The sequence below is a fragment of the Mastomys coucha genome, unplaced genomic scaffold (assembly GCF_008632895.1).
Source record: "Mastomys coucha isolate ucsf_1 unplaced genomic scaffold, UCSF_Mcou_1 pScaffold23, whole genome shotgun sequence".
NCBI lineage: Eukaryota > Metazoa > Chordata > Mammalia > Rodentia > Muridae > Mastomys > Mastomys coucha.
The window spans coordinates 77,640,633-77,661,231 of record NW_022196906.1 but is presented as its reverse complement, the minus strand read 5'-3'; the positions used below and the strand labels follow the sequence as shown (position 1 = coordinate 77,661,231).

General features: G+C 40.6%; 1 protein-coding gene across 3 annotated transcripts in view; it reads left to right on the top strand.

Moving 5' to 3' along the window:
* The window catches only part of Hmgn3 (high mobility group nucleosomal binding domain 3), a 39,622-nt gene that overhangs the window by 10,858 nt on the left and 8,165 nt on the right, over positions 1–20,599 (top strand). For all 3 annotated transcript variants that reach the window (XM_031343599.1, XM_031343600.1, XM_031343601.1), the window contains exon 2: positions 16,935–16,985. In XM_031343599.1, the coding sequence (XP_031199459.1) occupies positions 16,935–16,985 (51 nt within the window). The remainder of the gene's footprint in view (positions 1–16,934; positions 16,986–20,599) is intronic.

Below are 20,599 nucleotides of genomic sequence, written 5' to 3'. Positions count from 1 at the left end.
AGATCAAAACCAGGCCCTTGTACGTGTTAGTACTCTACTTCTGAGCAGTAATGCCTATTCAGATATTTCTGTCCATTATTAAATTGGATTGCAACTTAGTATGCTTTTTATTGCTCTGATAAAACACCATAAGGAAAAGCAACTTTGGGGCAGGTTATTTGGCTTCCAGGTCACAGTCTTTCATCAGGGGAAGCCAAGACAGGGACTCAAGGCAGGGACTGAAGGGGAGCCTCTGCTTACTGGCTTGCTTCCCGTGGCTTGCTTAGCTCTCCTTTTTATACATCCCAAAACAGCCTGCCCGGGTGTCGCATTCGCTGTGTTCCCCCACATCAATTAGTAATCAATACCGTACCCCACAGAGTTGCCTATAGCACAGTTTAGGGAGGCAACTCCTCACCAGAGGATTCTTCTGCCCATATAGCTCTAGCTTGTGTCAGGTGACAGAAAAAAGAAAAAAACAAAAAGATAGCACAGGGGTTTGCCATTGTATTGACTCGTAAGAATGCTTTATAAATTCAAAATGGAAGCTCTTTACGAGGTACATGGTTCTTAGACATTTGCTACCAACTCGGGTTGTAATAAGGCTTGATGGCAGATGCCCTTACTCCTGAGCTGTCTTAGTAACCCTGCCCTTTTACTTTGTAAAGGTTGTCATCTAGCACCATCTATCTCAATCAACACATTACTTGACTGATTATTTTTTTAAGTTAACTTTATTTTGTAATCCTCCTAATTTTACTGAAACCTCTTATTTCCCTATAGCACCAAACAGACGTGCTGTGTACATGTTTCTTAAACAAGTGGGTCGATTGTTTTCAAAGGAGGAAAGTAGTTGTTAATTATTTCAGAGTTTGGTGGTGGGGAGGGAGGAGTCGTCTAATACGATGCTTATATTCATTGCTTCCTGGCCAGGTGATTTGGTGCAGTTTACCTAGCCCCTCCTTAGCATCTCTATCATGATCACTTTCTAGGACTGTTTCCTCATGTGCAAAGCCAGGTTGATGATGATCTACGTCATTGGGAATTCATGGGGATGGTGAGAAGCCTTAGTGTGGTACTGGCATGAGCAGGACAGTCATCAGTCATGAGGTTGTGAGAGAACCTAGTGTGGTGCTGGCATGGGTAAAAAAGTCAAACATGGGCATCATTAAAATGATGAAATCTTTCATTATTAAGAGACTCATAATGAAATAATGGGCTTGCCATTGACCTCAGGCTTCCGGTTTTTGACAGCTGCAGCAGATACGGGGCAAGCAGTTCTCACAGTAGACAACTGATGAGCTGCAGTTAGAGGTGGACGTTCAGTAACCAAATCACAAATGTATTGTTTCCAACAGCCTAAGCTTTAATCATGGGTGTTCTTCTCTGGTTGATTTTTTTTCTCGCAGAAGAGAATTTCAAAATCTGTCTCTACATAATATTAAAATTCCCTTAGCAAATCAGGTAAATAACCTTCTCCCCTCTATATTTCTCCCCTAAAATCTTATGTTTGTTGACACAAAAGTTAAATATATTCCACTTTCCTGTAGGGTGCAATTTGGCAATGGTGTCTGAAATAAATGCCATTGACAGCCTCTGCTTTCACAGTACCTAGTTTGCTGAAATACAGTGTTGCTCTCCTGAGTAATTTAAAAATCAGTGTTGAAGATAAACCAAATCAAAATGTTGAATTATTTTTTTTTTCCACTAGCAACTTATTTATTGCACATTTCACTGTCTTGGAAGAATTCACTCAACTCCCACTGCAGTTGCTGGTGAAGGTATTTACTGAGCCCTGTCTTCTTACATCTTATGGGTGTTCTTAGGAGCAGCCTTGTAGGTATGCCCAAGAGAAACGCACACTTGGCCACACATACAGCAAATGACACATTCCGAAGTAGGGAAATAGAGAAAATGGCTTCCACCTTCAAAATGGAATTTATATCAGTAATTAACATAGGCATCTACATTACTGTTCAGATTTAAATAACTAACATTATTGAATACCTGGTTGTACCAGGTCTGAGCTGTGTGCTTTATGCTCTTTGGGCCCTTTAGTTAAGTGAAGCTGTGTTATGAGACATAAATGCATAGAGGACGTGCTGTACTCCAGTTTCATGAACAGCACGTGTTTACTGTGAGTGCGACATTCTGGGAACTTCACATTGCTTTATAAACGTAATCCCCCAACCACCCAATCAGGTCCACTCATCTTCATTTAACCACCCAATCAGGTCCACTCATCTTCATTTAACCACCCAATCAGGTCCACTCATCTTCATTTTACACACTGAAGCACCAACCTTTGATACTTCCCCAAGGTGCTTGTGAGCTGTGACTTCACTTCTAGAGGCTCCAGAGCCCGTGATCTCAACCATGGGGAGGGAATATTGGGATTCTGTGAATTGAGAGTCACTCCTCTGGGTCACACAGCTAGAAAGTTAGAAGACCAACATTCTAACCCATATTTTTTTTTTCTTTTAACCACTATGCCATCAAATTTCTCACATCCTTTATTTCTAATAAGTTCAGCTTTTAAAGTTTAAACTAAGGTACCTAAAGAATTAAATAAGTTATATAAATAAGTTATTGCTCATTTGTTTGAAATATTAGCTTTATTGAAATATAGGCTGTTGCCATTATTTCTAGGCACACACATACACACACACACACACACACACACACACAACTTCCCCACTAGAGAATTGATTTCTTTGTCTCTATATTTTCTCATATTCCACAATAAAACATTCAATTTTGCATGTTCAAGATACAGTGTTTGATCTTAATTTGTTATATATAGTAATAGAGGTGTTCCTCTGTGGCTAGAAACATAAAAATACACTTGATTATTGTGTCAGATTACAGTATAAATATTAAACCACCATTACTTAGATGTTGGATTTAGAAAATAGAAAGGAATTTTTTTTAAAAAAAAAATGCATCAAATAAGAACAAAATAGGTTAATCTCTGAAAATCTGTTAGACATAGAACTGGATGGATTTTTATTCTAGTTTTCTGGATTACCATTGCACTTATAACAAACATTTAAAAATAGACAAAAGTAATATTGCTTTCAAATCATGTTATTATTTGACCCTCCCTACAAAGAAATACACACTTTATTCTGAAATGTGGGGTTTTTTTATCTTTTTTTTTGTCTTTCCTTTTGAGGTATAAGTTGTCCTTTTAAAAAACCATTTTTTTATTTACTACTACTGTTATTATGGGTACATGCCATGACAGTGTGTGGATGTCAGAAAACAATTTTATGGAGTTGGTTCTCTCTCTCTACCTTTACGTGGGCTCCGAGGCTAGCCAGTTGAACACTTTTACCCACTGAGCCATCTTGCAGGCCCCAGACCTTTCTGCTGCTGCTGCTCCTCCTCCTCCTCTTCCTCCTCCTCCCCTGAATCATCTTTTCAGGCACAATTATTATAAATTCTGTAGTAGTCATGAATACTACACCTCATTTGTCATTTGTGTGGGAGATAAATTTACTAAAGCCTTGAAGTGATCAACTGTTTTAGAGACTGCCTTTAAAAATGAGCATGGCAGCACCCACCTTTAGTGCCAGCACTCTGGAGGCAGACACATGAGGGTATCAAGCTAAAGCCCTGCTAGGTAGGTGGGGGGGCTTCATTAAAACCATTTCTCACAAAACAACAGCAAAGCCCCCAACAAAACCAGTTCTGTGTGTATTCAATAGGTAGACTTCTTAAAACTGTTCTAGTCTGGTTTTGCTTTATTATCTCCCAATGACATGTTTAATCGTATAATGCTCCTTTAGCAGGCATACATAGATTTCATCATAGCCAACTGATTGGTTTTTAAAAGACAGTGAAATATAATTACTTACTCCTTTCTAAAAGTTGGTTCATATCTGGGCAAAGGAGAAAATAGAATTTGATGACAACTCCTCTGAGAGCCCTGGTGTAGGAATTCAAAGGTTGCCACTGTTCCTGGCTGGACAAGACAGCCTGACTTCTTTGAACCTCTTAGTCAGCTTTCAAATGAGAAGAGTAAGGCTGTCCCTGTTTAGTTGACAATATTGAGAGGATCAGTGTCGGGCACTGAACACAAGGCTTCATGCAGCTAGGTGAGCAGTTTACCGGCTGAGCAGCATGCCTGTACAGTGCCACAAATGATAAAACAGTGCTGGGCATTCAGCTCAGTCGGTAGACTGCTCACCTAGCTGCATGGAAGCATGTGTTCAGTGCCTGCCATTGCATAAAATAGACATGGTGGCACCCATGTGTCTGTTATCCCAGCAGTCTGGAAATGGTAGCTGAAGGGTTAAAAGTTCAATGTCATCCTCAGCTGCATCAGAGTTCAAAGCCAGCTTGGGATCTAGGAGGGACTAAACCACCAACCAAAGAGTCCACATGGTGGGACTAATGGCTCCAGCAGCATATGTATAGCAGAGGATGGCCAAGTCGGTCATCAATGGGAGGAGAAGCCTTTGGCCCTGTAAAGGGGAATGCCAGGGCCAGGAAGCATGAGAGAGTGGATTGGTGAGCAGGAGGAGGGAACAGGGATTTTGTTGTTGTTGTTGTTGTTGTTCTCGGTTTTGTTGAGTTTTTTTTTTTCTTTTTTCTTTTGGAGGGGAAACTGAGAAAGGAGATATCATATGACATGTAAATAAAGAAAATATCTAATAAAAAATATTCAAGAAAAAAAACTTATTATCTGTGTTGGTGATCATTAAATCTGAGCATTTGGAAGGTAGAACCAGGAGGATCAGTAGTTCAAGGCCAGCCTGGCAGCCTGGGAGTCTCAAACAAAAACAAACTTATGTACACCTCAACATATGTGGTTAACTGTTGGGGAACTGTTGATTATTATTTTAAGTAATCTGTGCAGGGAGGCCAGACAGGATCGTCCATGACATATCATGTGTTCCTTGGTTAGACTACATTTGAATTGTTTTCCAAACTGAGAGCACTTTGCTATCTGCATCTGAGATCAGCAGCCATTTTTAAAACGAAGGCAGCTTACAGGAGCTGCTTTGAATATTAGGTCTGAGTCAGTCTGCCTTCATCGTAACCTCAGCGTTTTCATTTGCCATCAAGATCACCAACAGAAATCATCTTGAACAAGACACTACTTACCCTCTCCGGCCTCAGGTTTTCATATAAGACGGCTACAGCACTGTCTTCGCAGCCTCATTAGACGGCTCCGAGAACTAAGCCATCTGGTCATTGCTGTGGACTTTATGATTACTGTTCTTCCTGTTTATATTACTATTATCACTCTGTCCTGCTCCCCTCTGCCTTTCCCACAAGCCTAGTGCCCCTATAATGTGTAGGACTTTTCTGCAGTGTGATCGGTAAGTGAGCAGCTAAGTAAGGTGAAAAAAAACAAAAACAAAACGCATGTCTCTCATAGATGTACTAGTGAAGAAATGCATTTGCAGAGAGCATCATGTGAGCTAGACTAGAAGACAGATTTCTGATTTAACCAGGAGCGTTCTCCATCATCCTATACATACAAAACCAGAACACATCAAAAAAGCCAGCCTTGATGAAAAGACCACCAATGAAAACAGGGTATAACATTGTTCTGTGTTGGATTATATATCTATTTACACCAGTGAAAATGCACTATGCACACATGAAGGGGTTGTTTTTTGTTGTTGTTGTTCCTGTTCATTTTTGAATGTTGTTTATGTTTGGTTTCTTATAAAATGTTTTTACCTCCAAATACAGCCTAGAAGACAGGTGTTTATTTCAGTTCATCTAGTCTTCTGAACAGATAAACAGAATCCTTTCTCAATTTTGTTCTTAACAAAACATTTGGGGAAGACAAGCTAGCCTTCTGTGACCTTGATTGCTATGGGTACTTGAAGTTGATAAGCCAAGCATAGGAGGAGATGACAGGGAATTTGATGTGGGTTTGGTCCTTAATAGTGTGAATGTGATAACAGTTGCTTTTATTCACCTGATGTAATTGTTGTCTCTGAGGCTTACAGCCTCAGTCTGCTAGCCTAGGCCTAATCCTGGAAGCTTCTAGCCTTCTGTATAATCAAATCTAGACCTACAATGTTTTCAGCCTCTGAGACTTACTGCTGAATAAGCTCACCCTTTCTAGTTCTTTCTGAACTCTTGCAGGCTGATTCAGCTCAGCTGTTTTGGCCCAAACTCTTCTCCATGCTAACTGATTCTTTATTTCGATTTCTCCTGAATTGCTCTGCTTGGCCTCATACTAACTCTGGCAATTTGTTCTAATCTTCTGGATCTTTCTCATTCTCTGGCTCATTCTGTCTTCACTTGCGTCTAGATTGTTCTCTCTCTGGAACTTGTCTATGTACAACTGTCCCAATAAAACCACCTCCTTTCTTCCCTTCCTCTGAACTGCTTCCTCGTATGTTGCCTCTTTCCTCTCTCATGAGAGTTGGGCAGAGCCTGTTCTGTCAGATCTTTCTCTGACTCATCACTTTGTCTGGCACTCAGTTAGACATCACTTTCAAACATGGGTGCTTCTTTCTACAAACTTACTTTCTTTGCCTTTGTTGTTTGGGATTAAAGATGTGTACTAAGGACATGTCTGTATTCCAACCAGAGAGATTAAAGGTATGTGCTAAGGGGTGAGCCACACCACAACTAGAAACAGGTTTTTTCAGTAAATAACACAATCTCGGGGTTCACAGTGTGATCAAATAGCCTGCAATAATGATCCTTCAGTTCCGGGTTGAGTACCTAAAGACGACCTTAAAAAGCAGTCCAGTGTAGAGCTGGGAAGACAGCTCTATTTTAAACTGCTTGCCCTAGGAGCACCAGAGTTCAGATCCCCAGGACCTAGGTAAAGCCAAGCATAGCATTGTGTGTCTGCAATCCTAGTGTTCCTACAGAGAGATGGAGGCAGAAACAGAAGAATCCCTAGAAGCTGGGCATAGGCAGCAGCAAACCAAGAGTCCTGGCTCAAACCAGAAGAAAGGCAACGACCAGCCCCTGAGGTTGTCCCTTTGACTTTCAAGTGACACACACACACACACACACACACACACACACACACACACACACTGAAGAACAAACTGCAGTACAACTTGGAGGAGTCTCAGACTTGGGGCTACAGAACAGACAAAATCAACCAAACATTAAACCTAAAGTCTTGTGGCTTTGAAGAAAACGTCAGTGTATTTTATATCATAGAAAACATTTCTACCATTTTTATGAGTGATATCATCATTTGTGGGGAAAAAATTATCTTGTGTCCATCAATTAGTATATGTGTAAATATTTGCTCAGGAGGACAGGGTAAGAGATGGGCACTTTTCAACCTTTCTCTTCATGGATGAGTTACTTGAATTTTAAGACTCCAGAATGGTTTTCATCTACAACCAAACTCACTCTTATTCTGATCCCCACCCCCAGCTTTGGATTTAAAACAAAAAGGCAAATTAATTGTTAGAGAAAATTGGAATAATGAAATATTCTTTAAATTTATTGACTAGCAAATTGGAGATGAGGTACCCAATATACTCTGTAGGTGAAAAGAAATGACCAGTGACCTCTTACTACTCTTGTGTCTCCTCATTGGCAGGAGATGTTTAAAACAGATCAGACCAAGCATGAGAACTGATACTTGCAGGTCCTGTAAAAAGCCAGTTTGGAAGCATAGACTTGTAATCCCAGTGCTGGGGGAAGCAGGGGCCCCACGGAGACCTGTCTAGCCATGTGTTGAACTCTAGGTTAAGGGAGAAAACTGGTCTCTAAAAATGAGATGAGAGCAATGCAGAAAGACACCTGAATCAATCTCTAGCATCATGGGTGCCTGTATGCATACATGCACATGTGTGTGGACACACACACACACACCACAGGACACACACTCAAACACACACACACACACACACACACACACACGCATGCTCTTTCGTGTGGACTCCCTGATGAGATTTCTGAGCCTTCCTCTTCCGCATGCCACCAGGAGGCACAGATCTTAGTTTCTGTGGCTTCTTGCCACGCCCTCGGGAGTTTTCTCTGAATCAAAGATCTTCAATATGATGCCATCTACAGCAGTTCCCAAACAAATGGCCAAGGGGGAAAGGATTTCCTCATCTCCTCAGCCCTGCTGACTTTGGTGGGCAAAATGGTTCACTAACAAAATGGTTGCTGCCACTTCTTCTCAGTGCAGCTCAGCGGCTCAGTGCTACCTGTTAGATGGGTGGGCTGTAGACTAGAAACACCAGATCTCTTCTCTTCTCTTTTCTTTTTTTTTTTCTGCTAGGACTTAGGGAGCACACAGTGTGTTCCCTGCAGTATCCTTGAGTAACTATAGGTTAGAACCCAGATATCCTTTAGGAACTCTTACTGAGTGTCTAAAGTTGGCCATGCACCTCTGCCAGCACCTCAAACCCTAGCTGGAGAGGAATTCTAAACCCAGTTCCTTCCTTTCCAAAGTGAAGAAATGAACAGGAAAGCAGACTGATAACACATGGAAGAAATGCACAAAATGCTGGCTGTCATCAGGGAAATTGTCAGGGAAGAGCATAGCGTTGTTAAGTGGGGCTTAATACAGCAAAATTGTCTTTAATTTTTCTTCCCAATATGAGCAGCATTTTTTTTTTAATTTAGAAACATTTTAAATCAGGAATCCAGGAAATGACAGAACATACTTGTCTATCTGCTGCCCAGATTGCACAAATTAGACTATTTTATCTATTTGCTTAGATCCACCTCCTTAAAAAGTGAGCACGTATGGAGAAATTTTCCTTTGAGAATCCCTTTGTTCCCCGCTCTGCACCCTCTCTAGAGGTAAATGCTACTGTGAGTTTGTGGCGTGTTCTCCCGGTGTGTGTTCTGCTTTCACAATTCATTCATATCTATGTTCCTGGTATGAATCTGTCATCTGTTGTAAAATTTTCAGTGGGCATCCTTTGCTCACATACATTGTGGTTACTTACACATTGGCCTTTCTCTAATGACATGATGGATGTTTTTTGTTTATCATGTGATCTTGATTTGTTTCTTTCTCTTCTGCCTCACCAGTCAGCTTGGCTTCATTTACCTTCCTGATTTGAATGTTCATTGACTGAAATTTTTAAATAACAATCATTACATCTTTCTGTAAGCAAGTTAGAAAATTTTTTGGTGCCTGTTCTCTTCCAAGTCAAAGCCAGGCCCCTGGCTGATTTAATTCTAAGCCATTCTCCCATTCCTGTCTCCTGAGATTGTAGCTGCCCAGAGACACCCGCACCAACTGTTCTCCACCCTACCCCCTTGTTTTGTGTGGTAGCCAAAGGAGTTTAATGATCACGTCAAAGGTGAAAGGACACAAATTTTCAGTTTTGGTCAAAACTGAAAAGATCTCATTATTGGAAAAATCTAAAGTGTTTTTAGAATAAGCTGGGTTAAAGTATAATTTTTATGAACTCTAAATATACATCAGGTATTTAGAATGAAAAATTAGTGTTTGGTAGAGCTTGTCTGTTCAGTGTAAAATATACAACCGACTAAAGTTTTAATTTTAGAAAAGTACAATACCACATGAATAAGTTGTATATTGGCTACATAGTAAAATGGCACAATTTCATACATTAAATTGACTAAAACACCATCCATCGTTCCACCTGTTTCTTTTTACTATGTTAGTATGGCTCCCAGAAAATCTAAAATTACATGCGCTATATGTAACATAATATAGGTTGGCAGTGGTCCCAGATTTCTGTTATGACTTTTAAAACAAAGCAAATAACGGGTGGTATTATCTACGTGTGATAATTACATTTACCAGGGCACTTCAGTTCTTTCCTTACCTGCCTGCCTTGCACGGAGATTCACTTTTCCTGTTTCTCTGTTTGACCCTTCCATGACCCAGCCATGATGAAAGACAGGCTCTGTTGATGGTGAAGTCTGTTTGTAACCTGAACCATCTCAGAGTGTCAACAAGGTGTGGAATTCCAGGGTGATAGTTTGCCTAGAGTCCTTGGACAATATTGACTGGTACTTATAGTGACTAAATCCTTGCAGGTAGCCTGCCAGCCTGCCCTGGAACTCGGATCACTTAAGTTTGTCTCTAATTTTTCTCTCTTTCCTGTACTTTTGGTATAGTAGGCCTTGTGTTAGGTAGGCCATTATGTCTTTTCTCTCATACTGGAACCACTTTTTTCTGCTCCTGAGCTGCCTTTTAGATTTAAAGATTCTCAAGCAGCCACCTGACTCCCCTTTCCCTCTCCCCCTCCTGTTGTCCTCTATATTTTTCTGGGATAACTGCTCAAAGGCGGTCAGTCATTTCTCTTGTTAGCCCCTTACTGAGTTTATTCATGGTTCGACGTTTTTTTTTTCATTTATTTATTTCAGAGTCTATCAGCCACATTTCTTTCTCAAAATTTGTAATTTAAAAAAAAATTAAGAATTGGGTTTTTTTTTCCTCCTTGCATGTTTGGTTCAGAACATAATAAGACTATAAGGTTTTACAAGTCAAAGAGAGTTTAGTATAGAATATTTGCATATATAGTATATATATATATACACATACACACACACACACATATATATATGATTTCAATAAGAATAGTAACTTAATATCATCACCATCATCATCATCTTAAGAATTCAACATTGCCAGTGGATTTGTTTTCCCTACTTTCACCCGAAAGTAACCCATGTTAAGTAGCCTCTTTGGGGGTTTTCCTTGCTGTTCTTACAGGTTATGCGCTTACACATAGTTTAAAACGTTGGTTAGAATCACTTGATACCTTCCTTTTAGTTCAGCACTTGTGAGATTTATTGATGACATACAACCCACAGTTAGTTTTCACTGCTACAGATTGTCTTATGTCGTGTACTGTTTTATGTTTTAGTGTCCTCCTGATGAGGGTTGGCTCTTGTTTTTACTTAATTACAGCAATGTATGTGTTTGCTTATTCCTTCATTGTTGATGCTGAAAATCAAACCTGTTCAGGGAACCAGCGTTGTTTGTAGTGTGTGTGTGTGTGTGTGTGTGTGTGTGTGTGTGTGTGTGTGTGTGTATACCCCCTCATCCTTTATTTTTATGCTTTCTGTATTCTTGAGGTTTTTTTTTCATTTTATCCTTTTTGGAGGGGTGGTATGCAAGTCTATATAAGTGTTAAACATCTAAATTGTTTTTTTGTTTTTAAATTATTTCTGAGCCTTTTTGTCTGACTGAGCAACCAACATACTTCCTCCATCCCTACTCCATTTGTTTTCCTTCTTGAGAAACGATAAAGGTTCCTGGAAGCAGAACCCAGGGCTAGCCTGGGGCAAAGGCATAGAGATGCTATCTTTACATAAGCAGTTACTAAAACAAACAAACAAAAAAACTAACACCCTTTGCAGAGAAGAAGGGGAAAAAATGTTCATGCTGGCCTTAGCACTGAGTGTTGGGGAGAAAGATGTTTCAACCCCTATATGTGGCCATATAACACACCATTGCTGTCCTGACAAATTGTAAGTTGGGGCTCTAACAGTGGCAAATGGGTACAGTGATTTATCTGGGCATAGCACATCAGCTGTGGAGGAAGCCTGTCTTCAGTTAAGAAGTCAGCCTTCCCACTGTAAGACAATAGAGCCTCCCGTGCCGTTTGCTTTTTAGATCCCTTAGAACTTCTTAGGGCATGAAACAAATGTCTGGGATTAAAAGAGCTGAGTCACATGCTGGTGCCCATCCGTTTCCTGCACTGAGATTGATTGTTCAGCTCCAGCCATACAGCAAAGTCTGTGTCCTGCTCCAGTCTTTGGGAAGTCAGTGATCCCCCTGCCTCTGATTTAACACAAGCTAAACTTGCATTGGTGCCTTGAGGTGTCAAACCCTCTGTTGTGCCCACCTCCTAACCATCCTGTAAATCATCAGCCTTCCTTGCTAGTACTGGGGCAGCTGGGAGCTGAAGGAGCCTCATGGAACTGCATGAGACCTTTGTTTGCCCATGATTCTCATACTCTTGGGTGTTCTTGGTCCTCACCAGATTCATATAAGCCTGATATACACCAGGCAGTGAGGCAAGAATCTCTTTGCTTTGGAATTCCTTGCAGTCCATGAAACGCTCCTCACCATACTAGAAATCTAATCTCATCTCCTTTCTTCATCCTTATTGCACAGATTCCTTAGTGTAATCTGCTTCAGTTCCTTCACACTGTACCCTCCTCCTTCTTAACCCAGCCCCACAGCCAAGTTACAGTGGTGAAGCCTGCTATAGGACATCCAGTAATGATGGCCTTCCCAAAACAGTACACCTGGTCATTGTGAGCAACAAGATGGTGACCACTTACAGAGAATCTGAATATAAAGAAGGGTGTGCAACTTTAAGCCCCCGTTGGATGCAGTTTTACATCTTGTAATCCAAAAGATTCTTTAAAATCACACGTACCTTCTCTTGTATAGCACAGTAGTAGAGTTCATGAGCTCATTTCTCTCAACTCTGGCTTAGTTGTAATAAGCATGACCCTTTAAGTTACATGTCATTGGTAAATCATTCATAGATGTGGAAGTTGAGCCTCTGGCTGAGTTGCTGGACACAGCTCTTGAAGCCAAGATTCAAGGCATAGTTTTGAGCCCACAGCCTGTATTCAGGCCACTGAAGCACACTGAACCCCAGAGAAAACATCAGGCGCTAACTGGAAAATGTCTGAGCTTGATATATAACGCCCCTGTGGAGAGACTGTCAAAGCAGCCAGCCTTGTCTGGAGCTGGAGTTTGTCACAGCTGTAGCCATACAGTTTGCTCATGGGAAAGCATTAACATTTTCATTCTTCATGCCTGTTTAGTACAGTGTCTTTTGTTGCATCTAATATAAACATCATTAGATCTGTGTTTAAAGATTGATGTCTTGATGATATTACTTGCTCCTAATCCATGGCATAAAGCATTGAAAGTAATGTTAGCATTCCATTTATATAATAATAATATATACAGTCTTTGGAAACACTATGACCAAAGGTAACTTGGGGAGGACAGGGTTTATTTCACCTTATAACTCTCAGATAGATCAGGAGACACAAAGAATTCCCTGCGACCTTTGCCTTGAAACATTTTGTTTTTCCCTAAGATAACTATGCATTTCCTACATTTCACTTACTATTTTATAATCTCAGACTTTTAGAAAATTATTATTATTTTATATAGACCTCCATTCTTTTATCATATGCCTATTTTAATCTCACTGTATTAATAGTTAAATAGTTTATTTCTGAGACTTATTTTTATTATTTATTTATACGTCTTGAGTGTGTGTTTATGTACTGTGTATACATGCCTGTGGAGGCCAGAAAAGAGTAGCAGATGCCCTACAACTGGAGTCGCAGGTGGTTCTGGGCCAGCCACCATGAGTGCTGGGAACTGAACTTAGCTCCTTTGGAAGAACAGCAAGTGCTTGTAACCACTGAGTCATCTCCCTCGCCCCAGTTACATAATTTAAATAGCTCACTGTTCTTTATCGAACATGCATATTATTTCCAACTATGTCATATTAAGTATACTAGAAGTACAGTCTTTTTTTTTTACAAAGAAATACTGAGTCATTATCACCTTGTTAGCTCTCTGAGATTGTTCTTTGAGAAGCTCGTAGTAATTTACAGTGGCAGCCCCCACTAAGCAGTGAGCTATATGGTCTGGTTAACTTTCTTCTCATTTGATTCATTTGAGACATGAATATACTTGTTTTATTGTGATAGGCCAAACATGGCAATAAATGTCAGTTTGATACTTTTTGTGTTTTTCCCCTTAATTTTTATATTATTTTATATTATTTTTATATTTTGCATGTGCATGCATACATTTATGTGCACATATGTGTAGAAGTGAGAGAATGACTTTCAGGACTTGGTTCTCTTTTCACGATAGGTTTAAGGAATCTAACTCATTGTCACCCTTATATGACAAGAGTTCCTCACCCACTAAGCTATTTCACCAGCCCTATTTGTGTATTTTTTAATGCTGTGCCAGTCATCTTGGCTGCCTGTTTGTGTCATAGTTTCTACCTTCTAGTTTCACATAGTTGTAAATACTAAATTTGTTCAATTTTCAGTTGGCCTTTTGTCTTTAAGATTTACATCATTTTCCTTGAGGTCTTCCTGGGTGCCTGTCTGTGTGTGAGTTTATGAACATGAATGTAGATGCCTAGGGGGGTCAGAAAAGAAATCCAGATCCCCTGGAACTGGAGTTAAAGGCAGTTGTGAGCCACTGATGTGGGTGCTCAAGTTTGAACTATCAGAGGCATGTGCAGTGCTGCCTCAAGAGATGCATCACAGTCTGGAGACAAATCAGCTGGGAGCGACAGGGCACCTGACTGCCATTCTGAGGCTAGGAGAGTAGTAAAGATGCTAGAATTGATGACAGAGAAATAAAGGATAAATTTATCAAAATATATCAAAAAATAGTCTGGAGATCAAAGCAAAGCAAATATAGGGTGGAAATATGCTTCTATGTTTGACTGGAGCTTTGTTGAGCATACAGCATCTATTTTTTTTTTATTTTCTTTGAGAATTTTATACATATGTATTGTATTTATATAACTTCTATCCCTTCTTTCCCCCTTCCTGTGTCCTCCCCTTTTCCTCTCAAAATTTATGGCTTCATTCTCATATATTCATAGGTATATATAAATGCAATCTTCTAAGTCTATTTAGTATTCAACACATTACTCTTTGTGTAATGTGTTCAGGTGTTTGATAACCTACCAAAGGTTCAACTCTGGGGAAGAATGGATCTCCATCCTTTGGCAGCCATTAATTGCTTAGAGGTCTTCATCTAGAGGGTGTTGGGCCTCGTGTGACCTTTTGATCCATATTGGTGTGTTGACTGGTAGTGTCATCTTCTTAGGCCTGTGTTGTTAATAGTTCACAGGTTCAGCAATCTTATCATGTATTGAGAAACTGTCGTATAACAGACATCTTGGGCCTCAGGATTTTACATTTGTTGCCTTCTCTTCCACATCTTCCCTGAGGTTTAGGGATAGTGGTTGTAGATGTGTCCATTCGGTTAAACACCCCACAGTCAGTTATTCTGTGCATTTTGACCAGTTGTGGCTTTTTATAATGGTCTCCGTCTGCTTCAAAGAACAGCTACTTTGATGAGGATCGAAACCTACACTTCTCTGGGTAAACAGATAAGTATTTAGAATACACTTGGAAATGACACTGATTTATGAAAGTGGTAGTAGCTTCTCCAATATGATCCATAACCATATTAACCATGGGTTTTCCAGGACCAGGCATGATTTCCCTCCTGTTAAACAGAGCATAATTCAATCCACTTGGGCAGCGGGTGGTTGCTACCAAGCTATGTCTAAGTGCCGCTATTGCATCTTTATGGCTACTCTGCCATGCTGGCCGCTGTTGTTCCTAGTTGTCATAGCTGGTGTCTTATAATTTTCTCCCTTGACAGCTTGCTTAGTTCCACCAGGAACTATAAAAGCTAGCCCTCAGGAAGGAAGTTCCAGGTCAGTTCCAGAAGGATTGCTTCCAGGCCTGTGCCTTCAATATGTGCTACCCTTCAGGTTGTAGATTGCAAGCAAGGGTTATTGGCAGTAGGCTTTATGAGGGGCGGTTACTTGGAATATCTTGACTAATAACTCAAAAAGGAGGTTTCCTATGCCTGGAACTGGGACCTTCGTGGGAGTATTATGGCCTCAGGTAGTGTGTGTGTGTGTGTGTGTGTGTGTGTGTGTGTGTGTGTGTGTGCGCGCATACATATACATATAAAATATCTGCATAAAATAATGTTTCCCTGGAACTTTTAAAAACATCCTTCTTGTTGTTTATCCCCCCTTCCCTCTGTATTGCCCTGTGTTCCTCCCCAGATAGTTTCCACCCCCCATCCTTCTCATCTTCCCCTCCATGGCACCTTCATCCTACTGTCCCCCTTCCTTCCTTTCTTTCTTTCTCTCTTCCTTTCTTTCTTTCTTTCTTCCTTTCTTTCTTTTTTTTTTTTTCGAGACAGGGTTTCTCTGTATAGCCTTGGCTGTCCTGGAACTCACTCTGTAGACCAGGCTGGCCTTGAACTCAGAAATCCACCTGTCTCTGCCTCCCAAGTGCTGGGATTAAAGGCGTGCGCCACCACTGCCTGACTACTGTCCCCTTTTCTAAGGGAACAAAGTAACAAGGAGGTCAACAAGATGTGGATTGCAGGTAGTCTGCACCGCTGCCTAATGATTCCTAGATTCATTCCAGAGAAATGAGAAGTGCTTCAGGTACATGTGCATTGCAAAGCAGGGTGCACAGCAGTTCTTTCCCCATTCCTGTTTTAAAACTAAGATAAGAGGTGGAGAGCTGGCCCAGCAGTTAAAGCACTTGCTATTCTTCCAGAGGACCAGAGTTCAGTTCCCACCATTCATGTCAGCACCTATGGGTGGCTTCACAACCTCCTCTAACTCTGCCTTCAGTGGCTTCCTTACATACCGTCATGCATGTTCACATACCCACAGACATTTATTTTAAAAAGTAGGATACTTAAACAGCTAAAGTGTGTGTGTGTGTGTGTGTGTGTGTGTGTGTGTGTGTGTGTGTGTGTGTAAAATATACACCTTGGGACTGGGGAGATAGGTGAGTGGATATAGTGCTTGCTATAAAAATATGAAAACTTGAGTTTAGATCACCAGCACCTACAGAAAAGCCAGGCACTGCCGCATCTGTCTGTAATCCTGCCTAGAGGCAGAGATATGCAGTCCCCGAAGCTTGTTGGGTACCCAGTCTTGACAAATGAACTTGCTCTGAGTTCACTGAGGGACCCTATTTCAAAAATAGCATGGAAAGCCATCGAGGAAGATACCCACTGTTGACCTCTGGCTTTCATACATGCACTTGAAGGGCGAGAACACATGCAAACATACGTGCATGCCCACTACACACACTTTTGAAATATGTACTTAGTGAAAGTGCTTTCCTGAAAACCATGTTGTTTTATCTGCTCCTGGGATCCTTATTATCCCATGTATATTTTAATCATTTTTATGTGATTTCGAATTTAAATCCAACTCACTGAAATGTTTTCTTTCTAGTCTCCTGAGAACGCAGAGGGCAAAGATGGAAGCAAGCTAACTAAGCAGGAGGTAAGCATGTCGTTGACTTCCCTGCGTAAGTGTTAGCATTGAAGTGTTTCGTGTTGTCTTCATGTGAAGAAGGAGCGCCATTGCAAGCAAGTCTGACGCGGCTAAGAGCCAGAGGTCAGAGTCTGCCCGCAGTTTTACTTGGCTTAGGCATGTTTCATTGAATACTCTGATAAGGCATTTTCTAATATTGTTTGTGTTTCTGCCGGTTGGTCTTGCCGTCTGTCAAAGTGGGTGTTAAGAATTCCTTCTGGGCAGAGAGTAAGATAATAGGTAAATTCATCAAGGAGAACAGAGCTCGCTTCTTATAACAAGAAAATGAAAGGTTGTTGATTTCATAAATTTTCTGCTCCAATGAATGAATTATGAATTCCTTTTTTTTTTTGATTCTGAGTATTTACCTAAGAGGATTCATCTCTAAAGACAAAACTATGAAATGATTTATAATACATCAAAATATTAAAGCTTTTTTTAATTAGGGAAATTCTTAAGTTACTCAGATAAATCATTAGTCTGTGAATTAAAGATGCTTTGTGTTCAAATACAGAAGTCCGAGAAAGGGTTAAGGACTTTTAAGACGTGCTTATGGCTGACCCGTGATGGAGATGCCAGAGGAGATGTCTTAAAAACCTCAGAAGTGAGATATGTGTGTTTGATGACAGCTACCCGCTTTTGCATAGAGCTTTCCAGTGTGTGGAAAACTTCAGCTCTTACACTTGAATGTATAAACTAAGAGGGTCACAAGAGAGCAAAACCAGTATCCAGTTACAGATCCTTTGATGGGTGATTCATATTATGGTTAATAATTAAGAGGAATTCATCTTGATACCCAGACCCCTGCATAAGCTTTGTACTCGGAAATTCATTCTGTCACGGAGAAAATCTTTAAGAGAAGCTATAATGTAAAAACAAAACTGCCTGCCTTATTAGCCATATACCAACCAGGAACTGTTGGAGGTAATCATGAAATCAGAAATCTACAGTTGAGTCACCACCCATGCTAGAACCAACCAAAACTTGATGAACATGCAGAAAATGGCAAGACATAATTTTTAGAACAGTTGGTGAAATGATTGGATTTAGGTAACACACACACACACACACACAAACACACAGTGCATTTGGGTTTTTCTCTGCAGGTTGACATTTAACTTGATCAATCAAAAACCCTTAAAAACCATTGCTCAGAGGAAACATTCCCAGTCCTTCTGTGCCAGAAGGAAATCCTATTGGCTGGGGTACACATAAAAGATAAACATGAATTTTGTGTATATAGCTTAGGTATTTTAGTTAGCCTAAGGATTCTCATGCTTGATGCTTTCTGGTGTTTGTTTGTTTGTTTTATTTACCATTTTATATTTTTATATTATTCTTAACAAAAAAATTTTGTAGACGATGCCTTTTTTAAAAAACCTGTTATTCAAGCCAAAGCTACATTAAAACTCCTTGATGCCTTGAGGACATAAACTGTCATTTGAAAGTAAAAGGTCAGTGGTTAGCTTGATTGTTGACTAACACTCAGAACTGGCAGAAGTACCCTGATCCCTACCCCTAGCCCCAGTGAACTCAAATTCATTTCAAATTGAATTTTCCAGTATGTCGTTTCGTATGTCAACCAGGATGAACAGATATCGGTTACAAAGGAAGCTCTTCTTTTGAAAATTTCCCACTGTGGCTGTGGTGTTTGGAGGGCATCGTTCAGAACCCCGAACTTCAGGAGACTTGGACAATAAATGACCTAAACAGTGTATCATGACCATTAGGCTCAGCCACTTACAAGGTCTTTATTTCCATTCTTGTATGCGGTCTGTTCAATAGTTCTAAGAAGCACGCCCCTCTCTCCTCTCCTTGTGGGGATGGAGATGGGACCAGCACCTTGTATATACATGCTCAGCTTTACCACTACACCCCTGCCCAAGAAGCATTCCTTATCAAAAATCTATGAGAACCTACAAGTGTTCCCACCGCTATTCCAGGCCCTGTGGGTCTCAAAGTGAAAATCTAGCAAAACTTGGCCTTCCTAAAACTTCCATTTTCGTATGGAAAAGAAAGAAAAGTAAAATGATCGGATATTTACTGTTAAAAAGAAAGGGCGTGGGGAGAATAGCCGCTGGCAGAGCCATACTGGGTTAGATAGCAGACAGTGGAGGCAGTGATCCCTATTTTATCTCAAGGAGAAGTGTTCTTAGAGAAATAATACAATTTTCTCCAAGTGTCACAACTTATAATCAGCAGAACCAGGGGAAACACCTGAGGCCCCTGATCCCCAATCCTTGTTCGCCACTCACCTTTTGTGGGGTGCTTCAGTGGAGTGACCCTGTTCCTAGCTCTTCAATCTTCTCCATTGCCCCAGCCAAGGCTGTCTTTCCATCCTTCTGTCTCCCAGTGTTGAAAAGGAAAAGCCATTCATGCTGAATTTCTCATTTTTTTGTTTTTGAGAATCAAAAGCAGCTTGACTTTTAAGCTTTGCTTTAGAAGAGCATGCTGAGGCTCCGAAGCAGAGGGGCATCTCTCGGGAAAATAAGTTTGAAGCAATAATCTGCCAAGTCCGGTGATTCTGCTTGGATCTCGCACTCCCTTTGAATTTTGAACTTTGTAGATGTGTGTGCTGCGTTTGCGGCCAGGATGTTGAGACAGACCCGGTGTCTTTCAGATGTGGGCCATCGGTCAATCAATAATGCTTACTGGATACTTTCAATGTCTCCAGTATCTATAAACCACAGTGACCCAGCAGCCTAAAACCCTTCATTCCCTGTCCAGGAGTTATTATTTCTACAACTCTTCCCTATGATTTCTCACTTAATCAACAAATTAAGAGAAATTCTGTAACAGCCGCCCCCCCAACCCACCCAGTTCTACCAAGTAAAGGCTGAACCTTAAATGAATATTTCAAATGCTTTAAATGTTTTAAAGGGGAATAAATAGCAGTCTAGTCTGGTTTGTATCCCATAAATTTAGTCCGACCATTTATAGATGTTAAGGCCGTGGAAGCTGATGGAACTTTCCAGGAAGGTATCCACACTTGCACACATAAGCGCAGTGCTGACTGAGTGAAATGTTAGCCCCAGCCTTCTCTACAGGGAAAAAAAGAAAACCCAGTGTGGTGATTACTGGAAAGGAAGTTTTTAAAAAGTCTCTTTTTATGACACAAAAGAGCTGGTAAATTCTAGGTAGGAAGTCATAAAATGATTTTATGGTAAAAACAACTACTTTTTGGAGTCTGACTGACTTGGATAGCCTATAGAGACTGTTGTCGTTTCTTTTGGAATGCTTATCCTGAATCTAAATTAAGTCCGTGGATCACTCCTGTGGATCGCTGGAGGCCTGGCCTGTAGAGAGCATCGTTGTGTGATGAGTCCATCCCTCTGGAAAGCCTGTGCTGCATGTTCAAATGTTGGCACGGACAGGCAAGGGTTTGCAGCTGCGAAATCCTTCCCATGGCTTTTTTTTTTTTAACCTCTCTTTAATAAAATTTTGCCAACAGCTGCCGATTGGCAAATGGACAGGTGTGTATAATGGTTAGAGCATTTGGCCCCTTTTCTGTAAAGGTTAATCTGTTGTTTTTCTGGCGCTTGCTTCTCTCATTTGCCTCAACGCTTACTAAGGGTCCCTGCGAG